This window comes from Melanerpes formicivorus, unplaced genomic scaffold (assembly GCF_026170545.1).
Source record: "Melanerpes formicivorus ecotype bairdi unplaced genomic scaffold, bMelFor1.0.p_v2 SCAF_6, whole genome shotgun sequence".
NCBI classification, from domain to species: domain Eukaryota; kingdom Metazoa; phylum Chordata; class Aves; order Piciformes; family Picidae; genus Melanerpes; species Melanerpes formicivorus.
In genome coordinates, this window is record NW_027142358.1 from 4,709,283 (window position 1) to 4,730,037 (window position 20,755).

Here is a 20,755-nt window from a genome sequence, read left to right on the forward strand (position 1 = left end):
GATTTTTCAAGACACCATATCCAAAATTCCTTACCATACCCATTAGAGCTGCTGATTTCAAGCTCTGCAGCAACCTGCAGTCAGACTGTAGATGTCCAAAACGCCCTTGGGAAGCAGCCTCAGACACAAGGGAGGATAATGGGAAGAGAGGAAAATGAAAGGAAAAAGAAACTGGACAGAGATCAAACCCTCCTCCATGGAGCTGAGCAATAGATTCTTTGAGTGCCCTTAACAACACAGGCCTCCTGGGAGAGCTGAAGGCTCCTAGCACTGCTGGGAGGGTGCTTGGCAATTCCCCAGGACCAGACCCAAAAACCAGCAGGCATTTCTACATAGCTGAGAGTCTAAATAAATAAACAAATGAAACCCCTCAAATTACAATCTGATGTTGTAACATCATTTCAGATGTTCTTATACATCCTAACTTCATTACACTGACTGTATTGGGGGGGGGGGGGGGAAGGGGGGAATAAAATCATTTAGCATCCCTGCTGTTTAGTTTATTTCCTGCTGACACAATGATTTAACTTGATTAAAAAGTCTTCTCAATTATTTCCATCAAAAATTTATAGATATCAAACCAGTCTAATCCTAACTAGCTATAATGAACAGTTGTTTAGAACTGTTCAGAACTGCCTATGCAGGATCCACAAGAGCAGTTTCCAGTACCACTGAATGCAAGTTAATGTATCCATAGTACCATACTCATAGCATGGACTCCTTTACTTCTCTAGCAAGGCAGCTTCTGTTCCAGAAATACCTTCAGAAGGAACAAACATTAAATTAAGTGGCACTGTATGTTACAATAAATCTCTGCTAATTTTTCTCAAGAGAAAACTTTTAAAAAGCAAAATTAATGTTGAATTTATGTGAGCTGGCCAAATAAATTGCTTGGGCTTTGCTTTTAACTATGTGCTAAATGGTTTGGGGTTGTTTTTTTAACAACTTTCTCTTGTTTATTGTGAAGTCCAGTTAACAATGGCTGTGATTCTCCACATAATTTTCCAAGGTGGCTAAGTTTTAGTACCTAAAGATCCCTGACTGCAGCAAGACTGCATATTCTTAAATATATTCAGGTCTTAACTCACAGCATGCCCACACTAGGCTTTTACAATACCCATGCAGAACACTACAGATCCATAGATAATGTCCCAGGGATTGCAAAGGGAAACCCCTCTGCAGCAACCTGCACGCTGTCAGTTGTGCAACTGAGACAAAGGGAGAGACAACCTGATGCAAAATGTCCCTCTTTAAAAATGCATCATGTAAATTAGAAACAGTAAGATATTTCCCCCACCCCCACCCCCCATCTTCACCGCAACTCCTCTGTTTGGGATATAAAAATAATTATTTTTCAGGGACTGGGAGACCATCACAGTTCTGTAAGATCTGCTCCACCACTGGCATGCAGAGCTGGGCTGTTTGTCCCTCAGAACTTTCTGGGTGTTTGTGCTATGACAGCACAGAGGCTGTTGGAAAGAAAAGAGCTGTCATGTCTGGGCTGCAAATTGCTGAAGGGAAATACCTGGATTCAAACTATGAATCAAAGAGGACCTGTAAATATCCTGCACTACAACCAGAAAGAGTGCAGACATGTCAGTTTCTAAATGTGTATAAATAAATAAAGGAGAAGAAAAATAAATAGAAGACAACTGTGCTTTGCCAAGGTTGCTTGAGAGACCCTTTTACAGGGGGCTTTTACAAGGTCTGTATCAGATCTAAAGAGGTATTTTCTCCATGCTAATGAAACATTTTCAGACAGCAGCAATCTAAGAAAAATCTCATGTCCACACATGAAATAGAAGTTTACCCCTCCATCAAAGGCTTGATATTTAATTCAAAGTCCACTCAGACTCTACTAAACAGAACTTACTGAATTGTCCCTTTGATTTTAACAGGAAGGAATGATACAGAGCCTTCCTTAAACAAGGCTGATGCTATACTCAGCATCACACAAAACACACTGCAGTGCATTTGGAGGCACCCTGAGCTTCACAGTTGTCACTTCCCGGCACTGCAGCCATCTGGAAGGCCTGCCATCTCCTACAGCAAGTGCAAGCTGCTACAACATGCACTAAAAGAAACTCCCCTTTCCAACTCTGGTGTGTGAGGTCTGAGCTCCCCAAAAGACTTGCTCTAGTGTCTTCCTGGAGTAGACCTGGCCCTGGTCACTCCCTGAGGCCAAAACAATCATGGGATGCAACACACTAACAATCTTGCTCTACAGATTCAGTTTGGCCTCAGTATTCCTTGTACAATGAAGGTTTAAAAAACAAACAAAAAAATAGAACACCCCTTTTCTGCTTCTCTGCTGCCTTTTCCTCCATACCAATCTATTTAGCTTGTCACTCTAAATGGCCTAGTGGGCTGATTTCAGCACAGAAAGGTGCCCCCCGAGAGCTGTGCCTGGGGGCTCTGTGCTGGCAGGGCATGCTGAGTGCCCAGACTCCTGGTATGGGGAGTGCTCTGCATCCTTCTCCAGCCTACAGGCTGCTGGATTTGGTGCTAAGGAGCTCCTGAGGGGGATGTGCTTCCAGCCCTCCTCTGGAGAAGGGCAGGTTGCCATGACAAAGGCCTTTGAGAGAAAGAGGTGTGGGATGGAAAAATAGTATGTGAGAAACCTAGAAGGGAAAAATACAGATCTTGGTTCAGCATTTGCAAGCATTTCCCAACACAAAGTCACTGGGATTTTGGTTCATGTGAAAGAGTAAAGAGCTACAACTGCCCTGCCATCCTAAGAGGATGGATGAAGGAGGGAAGCATATGCAAACATGCAGCATACAAAGAGATTAGGATACACTGATCCTGATGAAGCAAACTTCCCCACAGCAAAGTGTCCTAACATCACTTCAAACAACCTTTATTACCAAATGCTGCCAAAGCAGAATCACTGCAAAGACACCTTTCCCCTAGGCCTTCACAGGTACTTCCCAATGGCCTTAAGAAAGCTTTACTCACCTGAGCCACCTGCCACCATTTTATGGATTGCACAGGCCTTGTTGCAGTAAAAGCAAGCTTGTAACTACCTTTTCAAAATTACAGTCTGTTCCTAAAATTTCTCTATCCCAGAAGGTCTGAACAAGATCTGAACAATTGAACAGAAGGAAGCAAAAGAAAACTAAAAGAACAGGAACAAGAGGGGATCCCACCACAGCACCCAATGATAGACTTAATCCTGTCATCTCTCCTAGATTGCAGAAACCAAGAAACAGGGCACTGTATAATAAGAGAAGTGTCAAAACCATGACGTTCTACAATTACCAAGCAATTAGAAAGCTGGGAAATCCCACTGCCCTGGAAAAGCAGAGTGAAAGACAGCTTCGTTTCTCTGAAATGAATTTTTAACACATTGTACATAGCAGCCAGTCATCTCCCTCTCTCCCATTTGTTGTAGGGTATCCGTTTCAAAACATCATTTCCTTGCTTCAAATCATGCCTGTCATTACAATTCCAGAGCACCCAGGCTGCATGCACACTATCCCTTAAAAGCAGTGACTTCTGGGTTGGAAAGACATCAGCTGTATATAATGGGAATAGCTGTTGCCTACCTCCTCCCTAAACCCTATGAACAGATCTCCCTATTCCCCTTCCCTCTGCAGCATCTGAGCCTTGGCACAACGTCAGCTGGCAGTGCCACTTCAGATACAGCTCCCCCACGTCCCCTCTCCTCTCAGGGCTGTGGATGTAGTAGAGATGCTGTACCTGTGTGCTCCAGCTCTGCACCACCCTGTGCTCAGACTCAGACTCATCAAGTTTTCACCACAGGGTAAGTTCCTGTCCTCCACCTCCAGCTTTTCCCTCCAGCTCCATCCTCCCAACCAGTCAGCCAGCCCTGCACCCCACACTTTCCTGCCCACATCATACCTGTTGGCAAGACTTGCAGTGCTGCCACTGCCGCTGTGTTTTCTTGCTCGGCTCAGCCTCCGCGTGGGCTTTGGGTCTTGTAGTCCAGGACTCGGAACGGAGGGGAAGGTCGAGGCATAGCCATGTTCACACTCTGCATGAGAATCAACAGGCAGAACGTTAAAAAGACACAAAAAACAGGCTCATTAAAAATAAAATAAAATAAGAGTCAGCAAGCAGGCCTCACCACAAACCTGTCAGCCTAGATGGGGAGGCCCTTAACCACAACAGCTCAGGGAAACAACTGATGATGTATTCAGAGGGAAGTGGACTGGGAGGTGGAGAGAACAGAGGAAGGGGAGCATAAAGGCTTTGCCAACCTTGGAGGAAGGACACCACCACTCAAACACCTGAAAACATCAAAATAAAATATGACAGCCTAGAGCTCTCCTCACCTCTCTCCTGTCCAAGCTATCTGAACCGGGCAAACCAGACGTATCTCACTGTGCCAACAAGGTCTCCGCAAAGCCAGAGCCACCGTCCCTCCTGCCCAGTGGGGGACTTTAACACCAAGGCTCACTTTTTCTTCCAGAAATCGCATTCACCGCAATTTTCCCCTCTCTGCAAAGACCTTCCACCTCAGCCACCACCTCCAGGAGGACCTGTCAGCACTGTCCCTCATCAAATCCCTCGCTGTTAGGGATTTACCACCAGCCCACCAGCAAACACTCGCTCTGATCTCCTTCTTCAGGGTCACTCTCACCCCTCCGCGGGGATTTCTGACCCCAACCCCACTCCCCCCCACGGAGGGCTGTTATCCCAGCACTCCTCCTCCCTTCATTACCTCTCTCCCTTCGCTCCAGATACTCGGCCGCCTCCAGCAGCCGCTGGATGTTGATCATCTGGACCTGCTCCATGGCCCCCAGGCCGGCAGCCGGGGGACTCCGCAACCCCGAGCCCCCCTCCGCCCCCACGCTCCCAGCTCCCCCGCTGGAAACGGGGGCGGCTGTGGGGGGGAGGAGCGAGGGATCGCCGTCTCTCCCTAGTGCCCGGGCCTCCTCACACCGACAGCCCTCTCGTCCCGGGGGAGGGCGGCTCTCCTGGGAGGACGAGGAGTGGGCGCACGGAGGCAGGAAGGGAACACGCGAGGAAATACCGGAGGAAGGACCGGGACTCGGATCCTCCCTCTGGGGGAGGCAACGCGGCCAGAGCTGTTGCTGTTGCTGTTGCTGACCCAGACCAGTCCCTACCGCCCGCGCTCGCAACCCCCACGCCGGCCCGGCCCGCCGCGCAGCCCCCGCGCACCGGTCCCGGCCTGGATTTACCCCCACTTCGGGCCCTGCCAGGATCCAACCCCCTCGGGCCCTGCCTGGGCTCACCCCCTCCCGGACCGGCCCCTCAGCCCCGCGGCGGGACCAGCCCCCGCGGCCGCCCCGCCCCGCGCCCCCGCCGCCCCCGCCGCCTCGCACCACTTTGTTTACCTCCGCCCGGCGCTCACGGGAGCAGGGGCGGGGCGGGCTGCAGGGCTGACTGGGAAATGTAGTTCCCCCGCTGACCCGGCGCCGCGGGACGGCACTGGCCAGGGTCAGCGCCGAGAGCCACGCGTGAGGGCCCGGGCCGCCCCCGCGGCAGCGGCTGTTTCCCCTCACGCCTGAGGTGACAGCTTCGTGCCCACGCGGGCCCCGAGGTCTCGGCGGTCAGGCCCTGAGGAGATGGTCGCGTGCCAACACAGGCCCCGAGATGACGGCTCCGTGCCCGCTCCGGCCCTGAGGTGAGAGTGGCTCGCTCTGTCCTCCTCTCTTGCTCACAGGGCAAGCCCAGCAGCGCTCACAGTTCCTGTGCCCAGCTGTCCGTGGTGGGATGAGGACTTTCACCACGGCTGCCACCGCTGCATCTGAGGCAGCCACCCAAGGGCAGCAGCCCCCTGCCACACTATGGTTTTCAAAGTTTTTAACGACTACTTTTAAAATGTCTTGCTTAGTTAGGGTCTGCACGACAGAGCTCCATGCTCCAGCAACACGCTAGGGGCAAGACATGCCATCACCTAGAAAGAACCCGCAGGCACTTAATCCCTCTCCTTGTAAACACCAGGGCTTTCCACACGTTGGAGTGTCAGGGCTGTGGCAAGGATAAAGCAGCGAAAGGCTACGTAAGACAAAGCTGCTGCCACAGGGTGGGAGCTCCCCACATCCCACCTGTAGAGATGTAACAAAAGCAAAGTTGCCAGGCTCTGGGAAGTCACACCCAGAGTCTCTGATGACAGTGTTTTTGACGGGAGACAGAGGAGTAAGACCCATTTTTTAATGGGAACACAACCTTTTTTAAGATCATAGGCAAAACATGTCACAGAGAGCAATCTCAGTATGTACCACTCTCTATGTTTGAAGTAGCAGGTAAGCAAGTAAAAACGATGACCACCTCCACATTCAAACAAATACTGTCACACCTACACCTTTTCAGTCCCATCTCTGCTCTTCTCAGCATCTTAATAACATACTTATGCCCTGACTTTCATACAGGTACAAACATTCATAATCCCTTCTGGAACTCTGAATTCTGCCAACTACTTTAAAGTCTTCTAGAATGGAGCTTAACAAATTGTTAGCATTTAGTAGTATGATACCCATCTCTAAAATATTTGATTTATTGAGGGATCTCCCTCTTCATATGAGTACTATTCCCTTTGGTCATTTAATGAACAAGATAGGCCTGCTCTTGGCTTGAATTCTTTGTTCATTTTGTCTCCAAGATTGCCATTTCTAAGGGAGCAGGGGTTGTTTAGCCTGGAGAAGAGGAGGCTCAGGGGAGACCTCATTGATGTCTACAGCTACCTGAAGGGAGGTTGTAGCCAGGTGGGGGTCGGTCTGTTCTTCCAGGCAACCAGCAACAGAATGAGAACACAGTCTCAAGTTGTGCCAGGGGAGGTTCAGGCTGGATGTTAGGAAGAAGTTCTTCACAGAGAGAGTGATTTGCCATCAGAATGGGCTGCCTAGGGAGGTGATGGAGTTGCCATCCCTGGAGATCTTCAAGAAAAGACTGGATGAGGCACTTAGTTCCATGGTCCAGTTGATTGGATAGGGCTGGACAATAGGTTGGACTGGATGAGCTTGGAGGTCTCTTCCAACCTGGCTGATTCCATGATTCAACAATAGGAGAACATTAAAAACCAGAATCAGAACATCTGGAGCAAAAATCTGAATCTCTAAATCGATACTGATCATCTCCAATGATTATTTTTTCTTTAATGTGTAGTTCAAACAGGGGGGGTGTTTCATGGATCTCAACCTTCAAAAAAGCTGTGACTGGTTACATTTGCAAGCATTCATCTGTCAGAATGAAAGCTGGAAATGTACCTTTAAAAAAAAACACACAAAAGCTGGGATTGTCAATGGCTTGTTTCTGGTAGCAAGAGCTTTAAGCAAAGCACAAAATAGCAGGAGATTCATGACGAAGAGAGCAAGAGTTGGCAGCACTGGAGAAGGCCTGAAAAAAAAAGGGGATTCAGGGGAGCTAACTCTTATTTAAACACATTTTGCTGATTCACCATTTCTGAGGTTTCCTCAGAAAACTGCAGGCTTGCAGCTGATGGAGGTAAAAATAATAGCACTATTCAGTTCTTATACAGCCCTTTTCACTTCTGAGTCTCAAAGGGTTGATTTGTTTTGTTTCTCTTAAGATGGGATAGTTGAAGAATAAAGGCAGCTGGGATACCTTCAGGGACACACTTCCCTCCTTCTGCAGTGCGGAAATGGAAGCCCCAGTCCTCGCTCAGGCAGGACAGCCTCCATTCAAGCGCCTACACTGAGCCAGACCACAGCACTTGTTAAAACTAGCTTTTGGAGGGGCGGAGAACTCAAGGAAGGAAATATTCTCTCTCTCCTGACCTCTTTTTTTTTTCTACACTGGAAACTGCCAATAGAGCAGATTGTTAAAAGCACATGGAACGTTTGGCGTCTGAGCAGTCTCGGGGAGTACTTACATGATCTTGGACTGCTCACAAAGGAAAAAGGACACAGGTGCACACACTGCTCCCCGACAGCGGAGTTAACGCAAGAGCATTTCTGGGCTCTAACTGTGCTGCCTCTACTCGCTTCCAAAACCGGGGAGCCATTTGCCTCTTGGGATCAGAAATACTGAACATTAACACATGCCTCACCACAATCCCCCAAAACACCCATGGTGAATCCCCCAAATCCCTGCAAGACAGATTCTTGTCAGCATCCACCAACACTAGGGGGTTTTTTGGTGGCACATATGGAGATACGTGATGCCGCTTTAGGGATTAAATGGGGAAAGCCATAGCTAGAAAATGAAGGGGTAGTTTAGGATTGTAGCAAAGAGTCAGCCTCCTGAAGCTCGCTCAAGATACAAAATAAGGGAGTACAAAAGGAGGAGGACACTGAAACACATGGTAAATTAAATCGGCGCTGGAATGAAGTAGCAGCAGGGTCAGTTGCGTGTGAAATGATGTAGGATCAGCTCTTCCATTTACACATCAGCTCAGCTTCCAAGTCTTTGAAGTAAACAATGCACAATTAGAAAAAAAAATCTGTGTGAAACAAAGACAAATTTGAGAATAAACTGTGGGACATCTTCCCAAAGAAGGAGCCCTGAAGAGTCAGGCAAGCCAACCACAGAGCCTCAGCAGATCTGCAAAATCCTTCCGTTGCCATCCCAAGTGGTTGTGTGGGCAGGTCAGTCTGCAAAATGCCAGAGTTGTATGTGACAGAAACAAAAGTGGATGGAAAGTGAATGGCAAGAGGCCTGATGCTATTCAACTGCTGACCGAAAGTCCCCCCCAAGTAAATTTTAAATGTGGTTTGAGTAATCCACGGGCAACACTGGAGAAGGGCTAAGGGAAGAGTATTCTAGGGGAGAATGAGATCATTTAATTTAGTGGCTTCGAATGATCTGTAAGTACAGTTTTCTGATTATAAGTGCTTGCTGCTTGGCATCCCTTCTGGCAGCTGTGATTCACTTTCATTGTGTGTTCTGCTGCTTCGCCCTTTAGAAAGGGGCTTTTTACATTTTATTAAATGGCACTTCGGCAGCCCTCCATTTCCAGCCTTAATAATGGATTTGTTAATCTCCCTGATAGCCTTTCCCTCCTCCTTAGCAACAATTTAAATATCCAAGAAGAAATCTGCAGTGCAGAAATCAATTAATATTTACATCTGAAATGCTACTGTACTGTTTTAATCAAGTAGAACAGATGTGGTCCGTTTTTTACCAACATCACCATCACTTGCATCTTCCGTCGGGGAAATCTTCAAAGAGCTTTCCAGAAAGTAATGTTTTAAGCTTCTCAAGCCTACGACAACTTTAGCTCTTTTCTTTCCACTCTGCAGGAAGGGAAACTGAGGTGTAAGCTGCATAATCACTCACATGAAGACACACCCTAGGCCAGAGGTGGAACAGGAACACAGCTCTCAAACCGAGACGCCCAACCCTTTGCTTTGAACGCAAGGCTCAGAAATAACACAATGCTTTGCGACATCTATGTTACCATCAATAAGAGCAATCCTTTTGGTTCAACTGCCTCATTTTCCATCCCTTCTTTGGCTTTCTTTAAAATCCTCTGTTCTCAACTCTTTGCAGCCTCCAGGAGGAACATAAAGATGGCAACAGTTGCAAGAGCTTCATTTGCACACCTTCACACAAATCCTGCAAATTCTTAATACTGCTTTTAAAGCCTTGAAACCTAACACTCCTTCAACCAAGGCATGAATAGAGATCCATAACAGGAGTCATTCACAGATGCTTTCATATTAGTGATAAGATTCACTGATTTCCCAAATTTCTGGAGATGGGAGATCCATGTAACTCCCCTGTTTTTCTACCTAGGGGTACAACAGCTCTGGCATACCTGAACATCCCATCTACCAGCACGCACTGTAGAACACAGGTCTCTATTCTTGTACTCATGACTGTAACAGCTCAGTATTGGAGGACGTGTAGCAGCGGGCTGGAGAACATCCCAAGTTCTGCCTACTCAACACCCTTCTAATGTTCGCAGTACCTTCATCAAGGGACCTACACTGCCTATAGAATGTGGCCTCATTTCTCATCCAGGAGCCTCATTCTTTCACAAGGCATCAGATAATCCCTTTCAGCACTCCCACTGGTGCTTGGAACCCATCCATTGGTGAGGACAGACAAATCTCAGAGCCAAACCACCTGGATATCCAAGAGTCTGAACAGGAATAAAGCACATGCCATATACCTCACTCTGATTTAAAGACCAAGCTCTACGAATCAGGAAGACAAAAGCCACAGGTGCTCCATCTCTTTGGGCTATTTGCTCCTTTCCTCTGGGAGAGGTGTTGCTCTGTTTGCAGACCTGTGCTGTGCCCCAGTTTACTCAGAGTCAGTGATTTATTCTGTGACTCTGTTCAAGTCACTTCACTGACCCACCTGTGAAATAAGTCAAAGCACCTCCCATGAGAAAAAAAATGCAACAGGAAGAAGGTAGGATTCTCCAGCCAAGAGCAGAAGGTGCTTCTCCACCAGCTCTCAGGATGCTCTGCTGACAAGGATGTGATCAGTTCTCAGCAGTGCTTCTGGCACAGTCCCATGGGTTTACCTCTGCACCATCATTTCTCCCGCTGTGGCTTCCTTCTGAATTTTATGCTAAGGACCAAATAGCATGAGTCAAAATAACCCAACCTGGAAGTGGCAAACACATGAATCAATGGGGCCAGGTCACGAACCAAGAGGAATGAAAAGGGTTTATTGTGAGCTGGATGAAAATACATATGAATGGAGGAGCCCAGTTCTGCTTCACGTATCACATCGCTGTAAGATCCGAGAACATCAATACTGACCTTGAGCCACATCTTCAGATCTCATCGATTCAGTGGGAGCTCTACATACAAACTGAAGATAGTTTTGACTCCTTCTGCCTTCCACTAATTACAGGTTTCTGATACTTCTTTACTTTGGTTTGTCAAAAAAACAAAACAAAACACCCAAACAGCACATGAACAACAGAAGGGAGCCACATGATGAAGATACTGTTGACTCACCCTCAAGGCTCAGTTTTCTGCTCCTGACTTAAGAGAGAGGATTATTGAGGAGCAAAGGACAAATCTAAGGTCATTTATTTGTCATTCCCGGTTAGAAGCCAGCACTTGAAGAAGATCTAGTTATCTTCTGTGAGGGGCCACAGTCCACTGTCCCATTCCCACACACCTCTACTAGACTTGTGAATAAGGTCACTGCTGTTACACTGGTTGGCTGGCCTTCATACTTTGAGAGGAGGGTATGGCAACAGAGGTCTGTATCTGTAGTGAGATCAGTATATATTACATACCATGTCTATTACAGATAAGTCATCATATCCTAAGAATTCATCGTGTGTTTACGCAACTCCTACTGGCAAGAGCATGAGTTCATACACACAAAGGGGATGCTTGGCACACACTAAGCCTCAGCTGAGTTTACTCCAGGTCTCTCTGAAAACATCTTCCAAACGCCAGCATTTCAGCTGGTAGATTTCCAGCCATGCTTATTCATGAAATGGCATTTGCAGAGGTTACAGACGCAGCAACTCATCTGCCCTCAGCACAACTTTCATTTCTGAAAACAGCCAGTGTAATTTTTTTTCCCCATGCTGTTTCTTTTCCTTAGATACCAAGCTTAAATTTCTAGAAACAGGTCATTTGGAAACCTGTACTTGCCAGCTAGCAAGGTGTGCTGGGATTGGGTTTTGCAGTCTCGCCATGAGAACTGCAGCAAGCAGGCAGCACTGTTATTCCTTTTAGAGGCTCAGCTGAAAAAATAATTCTGTTATATTTCAGTAGCCAAAGTACTCCAGTTTACCCAAGCAGCCTGATAACAAGACTCTAGCCTCCCTCATTCACCATACCCTACTACAGAAAATGTGTATTCTTTTTTTGTTTGTTTTGGTAAAGGTGAGTGAATATTATGAAGGTGGTTTCAGTGCCGGTGTTGAAAGTGCCCTTTCCTGAAGCATACTCTCCCCCAGCCATAGCTCTGGATGGTATATCCTACTCTGCTCAATGGCTCTCAGCCCTGCGGTTCTGTTCCCAGCCAAACTGTGGACCCTCTGCAACTATTCTTGACCACGAAAAAGGGATGTGGGACCTATAAATGTAAAAAAAATCACCTCCTTGTTTCTCCCTGAGCACCAAGCAGGTAGGAAATTCCTGCCTTAACTGAAAATCCTGCCCTAGACATGGCAAGCTCCACATCCCATATCATACCACTGATCTGCAGGCAGTGGTGGCAAAGTGGTGTGTGCTGAGGGCTGAAAAGGGCCTTGTCGCTCCTCCTCTATTACCTAAAGGTGTGACAGTCATACTCTGGGATATCTGAGAGTTTCGATCCCCATTAGACAGGGTTGCCTCTGCCTCTCGGGGGGGGCCTCTACCAAACAGCACCCACTCTTGCTTGGGACAGCACTAAAAAGACGAGTAACCTGGTACAGCCATGAAAGGCTTGGAAGAAAAAATGCAGACAGCAAGTGTGGTTTACCAGAAACTGCATAAAACTGAGAAAACCACCTGAGCTCACCCAACAATAATAGCCCTTCCTTAAAATTCCTGCCTTTGGCTCCAAATCCCTTCAGCTCCCACACAGCTATGATTCTGATCCCAGCCAGCATCCTGGTGTTTCTTCCTTGCTTGACCCAGCCCTGTTCCCATTCCCTGTCCTGGCCAGGAGGAGACAAACACGTACCTGTCACCTCTGTTTTTTTAAGACTGCATTTCCTTGGGGCAGGGCACTGCCATTCCTCAGCACGTACAACACCCTGCACAACAGGGCTGTGACTCAGCCACCCTCCTGATGGGACTAACACCAAAACAGCTTGTTACAGCCCTGCGTGACACCACAGTCAAACGATCTGGGCATCCTGCAGGAAGCAGACAAGCACCAAGCCTGCCTGTGACCAACTTTGGACGCCATCTCCATCACCAAACTTTTTTGAGCTGGTCTCCTCTGTTACTGTTAATTGCCAGGTTGGATGTAATGAGAAGTGACCAACCATTACCAACATCTCTGCCAGGCAGCCAGCACAGGGTGCTATGAGCAACCACTCCTGCGCTGGCACGTGAAAGGGCATCGTATCCTCTTGGTGCATTAACCTGAGCTCCACATGCAAATATCTTCCCAGTGAGACTATGTATATACATTAGGACAGAGCTCTCCTGCTTCTGTGGGCATTCCTCAGCCTAGATAGGGCCCATCATGCTTGGAGATTGCTCTCCAATCCAAGCAGCATTTTTCTTTGTTTGGGAGCAACTCATAAAAGCTGCCTGGTTTATGACGGTCACGTTCTGAACGGCACGTCCAATAGTTAAACCTTCGGTTAAATGGGACTTTCCAACCTAGAATGTCCTGATTCCAAACTAAAATGTGGAAAGGTTTTGCAAAATTGCCTAATAGAAGTGAGGATTTTCAGTACTATATAGACCATGGTGATTGCTAGTGTAAAGCTTCAGTGAAAACAAGCTTGCGGGAATGGAGCTGCTTGGATGCAAACCCCTCCTTTCAAAAGTCAGCAATAAAAAGAATACTGTGTCTTGCTGTTCTGCTTGTTTTCCAGTTTCAAACAAGGAACTGCATAAAATGATGATTTTTTAAAAATGGAACATATGAAAGATTAGGTACCATCCATTTCAACGGCAAGAAAATTCTATCTATCCCACTCCCTCCCCCCCCAACCCCCGCACAATTTGTACAGTTTCCCTTCCAGACAGGAGGGCTCCTAAAGCAAAAACAACAAAACAAACCGAGCCAGCGGTCTCACACTTGATTTCCAAAGCAGCAGTCATGCTGCTTTCACACGCAAACCCGTTTTTTTGCTGGGAGCTCCTGTCATTCTCCTGCTCGCAGCCGCCGGCCGCGGTGCTGCTCAGCTCAGACGCACGGCTTTGCAGATTCATTACGAAACAACAATTAGCAGGTGAGAGAAAAACAACCCACCCTGCTCCCGCACGATTCAGCTTTCGAAAAACAGAAAAGCAGCCGGGATCTGTTCAGGGCGAGCGGACAAGAAGGGCTCTCGGCCCATCGACACAGCGGCTTGAGCGGCAGAGCAGCTTCTCTGCAGCGGGACCCCCTTCCCTGGAAGCCTGCGTGTACGCAGCTGTTCCCGCAGAACAAGGGCATCCTACAGCGTCACCTGCGCGGGACCTACAGCGGCCATGGGGACGGGCAGCGCGGAAAGGGTGACGGAGACGCGCCGTTAGGGTCTCGATCATCCCTTTGTAAAGTTAAACGGAAAACGAAACGCAACACACGCTCCGTGAAGAGGAGGAAAGCGGGGGAAAAGAAAACTGGGGAGGAAAGCGAGGAATAAAGAAGAAATTGTTATTTTTTAAAAATAAAAACAAAACACAGACTGAAAGAATAACAGGGGAATCGAAGCTAAACAACGGCAACGCGCCGGTGGGGGATCGGAGCGGCGTTTGTATGTGACCCCTCCCCGGGGGAACAGTGGTCCCCCCCCCCGCCGCCGGCTCGGCTCCGCTCCGCGTCCGCTCCGCGCACCGCTCGGCAACGCGTGACGTCACACGGGGGACCCCGGCGCCGTGCATTGGCGGAGAGGGCCTCTCGGCCCCGCCCCTCGGGCGACAGCCTCCAATCAACGCGGCGCTCTGCCTCCATGTGCGAACCATGTGGCCGCCGAGGCGGGGCGCCGGCGGGCGCAGCGCCGCGGGGCCGCGAGTGTCCGCTCGGCGCGGGGGGTTCCGCGGGCGCGCACCGCCGCGGGGGACTCGCCGGCCCCTTTGTTCCCGGCGCGCTTGTTCCCAACACTGCCGCTGTCCCTCGCAGCTCGCGCCTCAATCGAGACATCGCTCCGTGGGGGAAAGGCGCAGGCTACGCGCACCCTCCGCTCCCGCGGAATAGGAGGCTCGGCGGTGCGGGTGACCGCCGCCCCGCACCGGGCGCTCGCCTTGCCCTGCCCTGCCCTCTACTCCCCTCTCCTCCCCGTCGGCTACCTGGCGAGCGCTGCCGCTTGCCTACGTGACTCTGCCCATGCCCCGGCGGGGGGAGCGGGGACGTGTCACCGCCTCCTTCCTCGCCGCTCCGGCTCTGCCACCGGCTCTGGCTCCCCGCGGGGCCCTCCGGACCCTTTCGAGGCCCCATCCACTATCCGCCGAGCCCTGAGAAGCGGAGATGTCTGTGCTGCCCCCGCGCCGTTCCGCTCCGCTTTCCATCCCAAACTTTCCCCCCGGTCCTGGCCTCCCAGTCGTGGGGAAGGGGAGAGCGCGGAGGGGGTGTCCCACGCGTGCCTCCGCCACGGGGGGTGCAAGACGGCCCTGGCGCCCTTTGTCACTGTGCGCCCGGCCTCTGCAGCGAGCCAAAAGTTTGAGCTGTTATATTTTTCTCCCCTCCACACCCCTCCTTGCGCCGGTCACGCACTCGCCCGGCCCCAAGCCCGCACTTACTTTTATTCTCCTTCTCGATCCGCTCCAGATAGCTGGCGGCCTCCAGCAGCACCTGCACATTGTAGAGGAAGGTGTCCATGCCCGCCGCGGGGCTCGTGTTGCAGATGTCCCCAAGGGGGCACCGGGCCCCGCCGGCCGCCCCCTCTGCGCCCCGCGGTTCCCTCCGCGGCCGGCCGCGCTTCCCCATGTCCCGCCGCGTTGCCGCCTCCCTGTGCGGCGCTGCGTGCGCGTCTGTCCGTCTGTCCGTCTGACGGCGAGCCCGGCGGCCGCCGCGGTCCTAGCGCTGCCGTCCGCCCCGGCGCTCTGCCGCCCCACGGGCCGCCGCCGTCCCGCCCCCCCCGCGACTCGGCGGGGCGGCCCGGCCCGGCCGCGCCTGCGGAGTGCGAGCGCCGGCGGCTGCAGGGCTCTCGGGGACGGGGCGTGGGGTGGGGGGGGCGGTGTGAAGCGGCCGGAGGCGCTGGGGCAGGCTTGTCCGGGGCTGGGGGGACCAGTGGCAGACCAGCAATTCCGGGATGCTTTGCACCCTCCCCAGAGGCAAATGACCCACTGGAAACAGGGGAGTTGTGGCGCTGGCCGTGGTGGCACCGGGGATGCTGGCATGGTTCTGGCTATGCCAGTGGGAACGCTGCTGCAACGGAGAGGCATGGCCAGGCCCACCGTGCCCCCTGTCATCCCGTGCAACTCCTGTTACTGTCCGAAGGTTGTTCCCTGCTCAGGGACCCAGGGCGACCTCCGGGCCGGGTGCCTCTGCTACACCCAGTCTTGGGGGCCAGTGCTGCAGACACAGCCTGTAACTCCGATGGACCCATTAGCACAGCACATCCATAGTTCAACACCAAATTCCTTCCTTTTTTTGAGCAGTGCCCTCCAGAAAGCCGACTGTGGGCAATTAATAGATTATCTCTTTCCAAATCAAATGAAAGACGGAGAGCAGGCAGAGGGTGCACCAGCTCCTCCCAGACCCTGTCCATCCCTGCAGATCCGGGGTCAGGGCTGGGCACACCGTGCCTAGGGTGTATCCTTATTTCACCCTTGTTTTGCAGCCAGGCAAGTGGAGAAAGAGCACCTGTGCCGCAGGGAGAGAGAGCGCAGAGCCTGACCCAGCCTGAGCCGGAGGTGGAGGAGGAAGGCGAGGCTTCGCACTTCCACAAGCCATCTGTGATCTTGCATCTGTGAACTTTGAGGGGTCAGCGGGGGGGGGGGGGGGGAAGAGAGAGGAGGACCCTGCCGACAGAGAGCTGGCAGCAGGTGCCCTCTAACACCCTCCTTGCTCTGCTTCCATCCGTGGTGGCAACGCCCAAGCTGCGATACTATGCCGGCAGCACAAAACCCTGCTCCTGCCCGGCCAGTTCGGTTGGTCTGGGTCCGTAGAGGAGCCCTGGGGGGGAGTGGCCAGGATGAAGCATCCCCCCAGAGATGTGCTGGGGTGCAAGGACCTGCTAGTGCCCAGGTGCCACGGGGCTCTGAAGATCTCACCAGGCTCACTGGCTTTGCAGGTGCCAGCATTGGCTGGAGGTAAGGTAAGAAGAGAGGTCATGGTGTCATTATAAGAATGCCCTATTAGTAAGTGTTAATTGGTATCTGGAGCCTGCAGTGTCACGGGGACCTGAATCATCCAAGAGAGGAGGATGCCCCAAACTGCAGCACATACAATGAAGTCTCTCTAGCTGCCAGGTGCTGGGGGCTGACAGGCTATTTTTGGGAAGCATGGCTGCAGGACTTACATGACCTTTCCAGGGCACATGCTGGAGCCAGGCTGGGTCTCTGGATGGCTGAGCCCATCCTGTTCTGCGGCCACAGGTCTCTGGATGGCTCAGCCCTTCCTTTTCTGTGGCCATGTGGCATGTCTGTGGCAACACCACATAGCCAGCACATTCTTCCCTGGATGCTGCTGCATCAAAGATGCACCAACTTGTCTTGGCAGAGTTCTCCTACTGCCACCTGAAATGGGTTGATGGATGGCATGAGATGGACCAGCAGTGCCCAGAGATGGGAAGGTCATGGAAAATTAGGAAGTGTGAGAGGTCATAAAGTATCAGCTGGATTTGTGCATAGCCTGGAGAAGAGTGGGGAAGGCAGAGATGTGAGCATGGTGTGCCAGGAGTGGGACACCACTGCCAGGCTGGATTGTGCCCAGCACCTGCAGGTGTCTGGCCATCCGCAACAGCAAGATTTCAGATGGAAGAGCAGGCACTGACCAGTGCAGGAGGTGGGTGCCAGGCTGAACCATGAAGTACACCTAGGCAAGCAAAGAACTCAGAATGTAATTGTCTTTCATTATCTCCAGTAACTGGCTGAGACACAATTTCTGCCTCACAACTGTGCTCTGGCAAACACTCCCATTAAAACACCAGGCAGAAAGTCCCTGGCAGTCTAACCGTGCAGGGGCTGAGCTGAGGATGTGACTTTGCCCTGGTTGCATTGGCTGGAAACCTGGGCACACGTGGCTGCCCAGCTCAGTGCAGTGCTGAGCAGTGCAGTGCATCTTTCTGCTGGCTCACCAACAGGCAGAAGGCTTTCCATGGCCTTAGCTGGAAGCACAAGAAGTTGTTATTGAAACAGATCAAAGGCATCCAGCACCAGATTGCTTAAAAATCACATGATTTGAAAATCTCAGCTCCTCTCCCACAAGCAGCTGAGGATGTGTATGATCATCTGGAGTTCAGACAGTAGATCTTGTGCCTAATGGCAGCATCCTCTGTTCCCTACTGCATTTCTTGGTCCTCCTCATGCACACCCACGACCATTCCCCTGGGATTTTTTGAATGCTTTGTGTGAATTGATGCTGATTCAGCTGTTGGCAAGTGGGTTCTGCTTTTCCCAGTGTCACATCCCCAATTCAAAGCCAGAGTGATCATAATTTTGATTCTTTTCCCCTCTGGCTTAATTCTGAGGATTTGGGGGTTTTGTTTATTTGTTTTTAAGTTACTTTCACAGAGCAAAGCAATATAATTTACATATATCCACAAACAATTTGCTCTGGAAGGGTTCTCCCATGGCTGGCCAGAATGCAGATTGTCCCAGACACCCCTGAGGATCATGATGAGTCTGGTGCAGCTTTGAGCCTCAGTTACTGGCCTCAGAGCTCCTGTCTGAGGAGAACTGTGCCTTGGACTCTTGAACACTCTGTTTCTCCTAACATTTTCTCTCTGGACAGCCATCCTTGACCACCAGAAGCAGGGTGCTGAACTGGCCTTGCTGTGCTCATGTTTTGCTGCAGCAGCCCCAAATCACAGCTCCCATCTGAATCCTGAGAGTCCATGCATGGTTGTGTCTCTGGAAAGGTGTTGAAGGCTGTGCCTGGATACCTCCCATGGGGACAAAGGTCCTTGTCCCATGACAAGCCAGGGTAAGGTACTGCTTAGACTCTCACCTGTTGGTGATGCCAGGAAGTGAGAGAACACTTGCCTGTCCTGTCTGCTCCTGGAACAGAGTTTGTTAGGGAGTGCAGTAGGGAGATACCAGCGTGTCCAAGGGAATGGTGCAAGGGCAGGATTTCCAATGGAACTGGCTCAGAAGAAACCAGGACTGGGAGGTACACTGCAAAAAAGGGGGATGGTCAGGGAAAAATGCATGGACAGACCAGAGAGGCAGTGGAAAAGGAGCAGTAAGGGAGGAGGTTTTGCAGTATGACCAGCTCTGCACATCCAGCAGCAGTGGTCCAGCACCCCCATCCTCCACAGCCTTCTGAAAACAGTCCCTTAAGGGCCTGCTCTCTTTCTTTGCTTTCTCTTTTAACATTTGAGCTCACCCTGAAGTTTTGTTGTCATTTTTTTTTCTCCACAAGGGGATGTTGGAGCTGCTTCTCAGACAAAAGTGGAAGAACCGAGTGCAGTCCCATGGGCCCACAGGAGATGGGGTGACCCAGGCCAAGCCACTGGCACAGCCCCACTGCCCATGCTGTCAGCACAGCCACTGCTGCCCGGGCACATTGCCAAAGCATTGCTCACCACGTGGGAGATCCCTGGACCTTTTATCAGCAGCTGGTGGCCACGTGCTGCCCTCGGTACAGCATGGCACAAGGGGAGCACGGCCCAGGGGTGTGGAGCTTGGGTGCCCGTGGTGCTGCTGCCAAATTCACGCTCCTGAAAGGGAAAAATAGCCACTCCATCCTTTTGGGATGGCCAGATAAGAGGCAAGATTGCCAGAGTGCCTTTGTTTTGCAATGCTCCATAACGCAGCAAGATGAGTGAGGTCTTTTCCAACCTTACTGATTCTATGATTCTTTACTGTGAGGGTAGCAGAGCACTGGAACAGGCTGCCCAGAGGGGTTGTGGAGTCTCCTTCTCTGGAGACTTACAAGGCCTGTCTGGATGGGTTCCTCTGTGACCTGAGCTAGGTTTTATGGTCCTGCTCTGTCAGGGGGGTTGGACTCAATGATTTCTTTGGGTCCCTTCCAACCCCTGACATCCTGTGATCCTGTGATCCTGTGTGGGTTTAGGTGGAAAGCTGCCTGGTGGTGTCAGCAGCATGAGAAACCTTCCAGGTTACGAAGTGAGCATCCTAAAGCACTCTGCAGTGGGTGTCTTGTGTGTGTGTTGTGCCCTTGTTGGGCCAGACAGCAAAAAATGCAGCCACCACTCTGAGCATGAATGGTAAGTTCCATTTGGTGAGTGTATTCTGACATTGTTCTGGTGGTATTGTGCACTCACAGACACTATTTCCCCACAGCACAGAAGTTATCTGCTCAGTTGTTCCAGTAGCAGCACCAGTGTACATCACCCCCTGGACAGACCTAGCAGGGTTTGGAGGGGGGGGGCGTTGAAAGGGTGAGGGCCAGGACAACTCTGGGTTTTGGTCTGTAAAGGCTCCTGAAGGCACCTGCTCTCTCTCCACTCTGCCTAATCCTACAGTAATCCTTTTATGAAATTTCACCTGTCTTTACAAGTCTGCTGGTGCCCTTTGGAAGGACAAACTTGTTTTCCAAGCGATAATTATGGCGCCCATCTGCCAAGGGCAGGCGTTTCTCACTAGTGGCACAAGAGTGATAGCAGTGTATTAAAACGTTGTTTAGAGGCCTATCACAGCTCCTTTTATTTTTTGTCCTTCCCCCCCCCCTTATTGACACAGTTGTTGAGGTGATGGGCTAGAGCTGGTCTGGAGCAGTTGTACCTTGGAAAGGGGAGCAGATCTCTGGTGAATCCTGAATGATTCCTAAAGGTTTAACATTACTATTGGACCCAGGAAGTTTCTGAGCTCAGACCCAAGCCAAGAAGCTGTCTACAAGCTGTCTACAACTACCTGAAGGGAGGTTGTGGCCAGGTGGGAGTTGGTCTCTTCTCCCAGGCAACCAGCACCAGAACAAGAGGATACAGTCTCAAGCTGCACCAGGGGAGGTTTAGGCTGGATGTTAGGAAAAAGTTCTGCACAGAAAGAGAGATTAGACTTTGAAATGTGCTGCCCAGGGAGGTGGTGGAGTCACCATCACTGGAAGTGTTTAAGAAGAGACTGGATGGGGCGCTTGGTACCATGGTTTAGTTGGTTAGATGGTGTTG

At 50.9% G+C, this 20,755-nt stretch overlaps 1 protein-coding gene across 2 annotated transcripts in view; it reads right to left on the reverse strand.

Annotated features, from left to right (window-relative positions):
* The window catches only part of MXI1 (MAX interactor 1, dimerization protein), a 59,300-nt gene extending 43,727 nt beyond the window's left edge, over window positions 1-15,573 (reverse strand). The window contains exons 1-2 of one of the 2 annotated variants that reach the window (XM_068139399.1): window positions 15,261-15,573; window positions 3,865-3,997 (exon numbers count right to left, since the gene is read on the reverse strand). In XM_068139399.1, the coding sequence (XP_067995500.1) occupies window positions 3,865-3,997; window positions 15,261-15,447 (320 nt within the window). In that variant the 5' untranslated portion in view covers window positions 15,448-15,573. Of the gene's footprint in view, window positions 1-3,864; window positions 3,998-4,687; window positions 5,196-15,260 lie in introns of those variants that run through there. The other variant, XM_068139400.1, reaches the window with a different exon arrangement.
* Window positions 15,574-20,755: the final 5,182 nt, after the last annotated feature.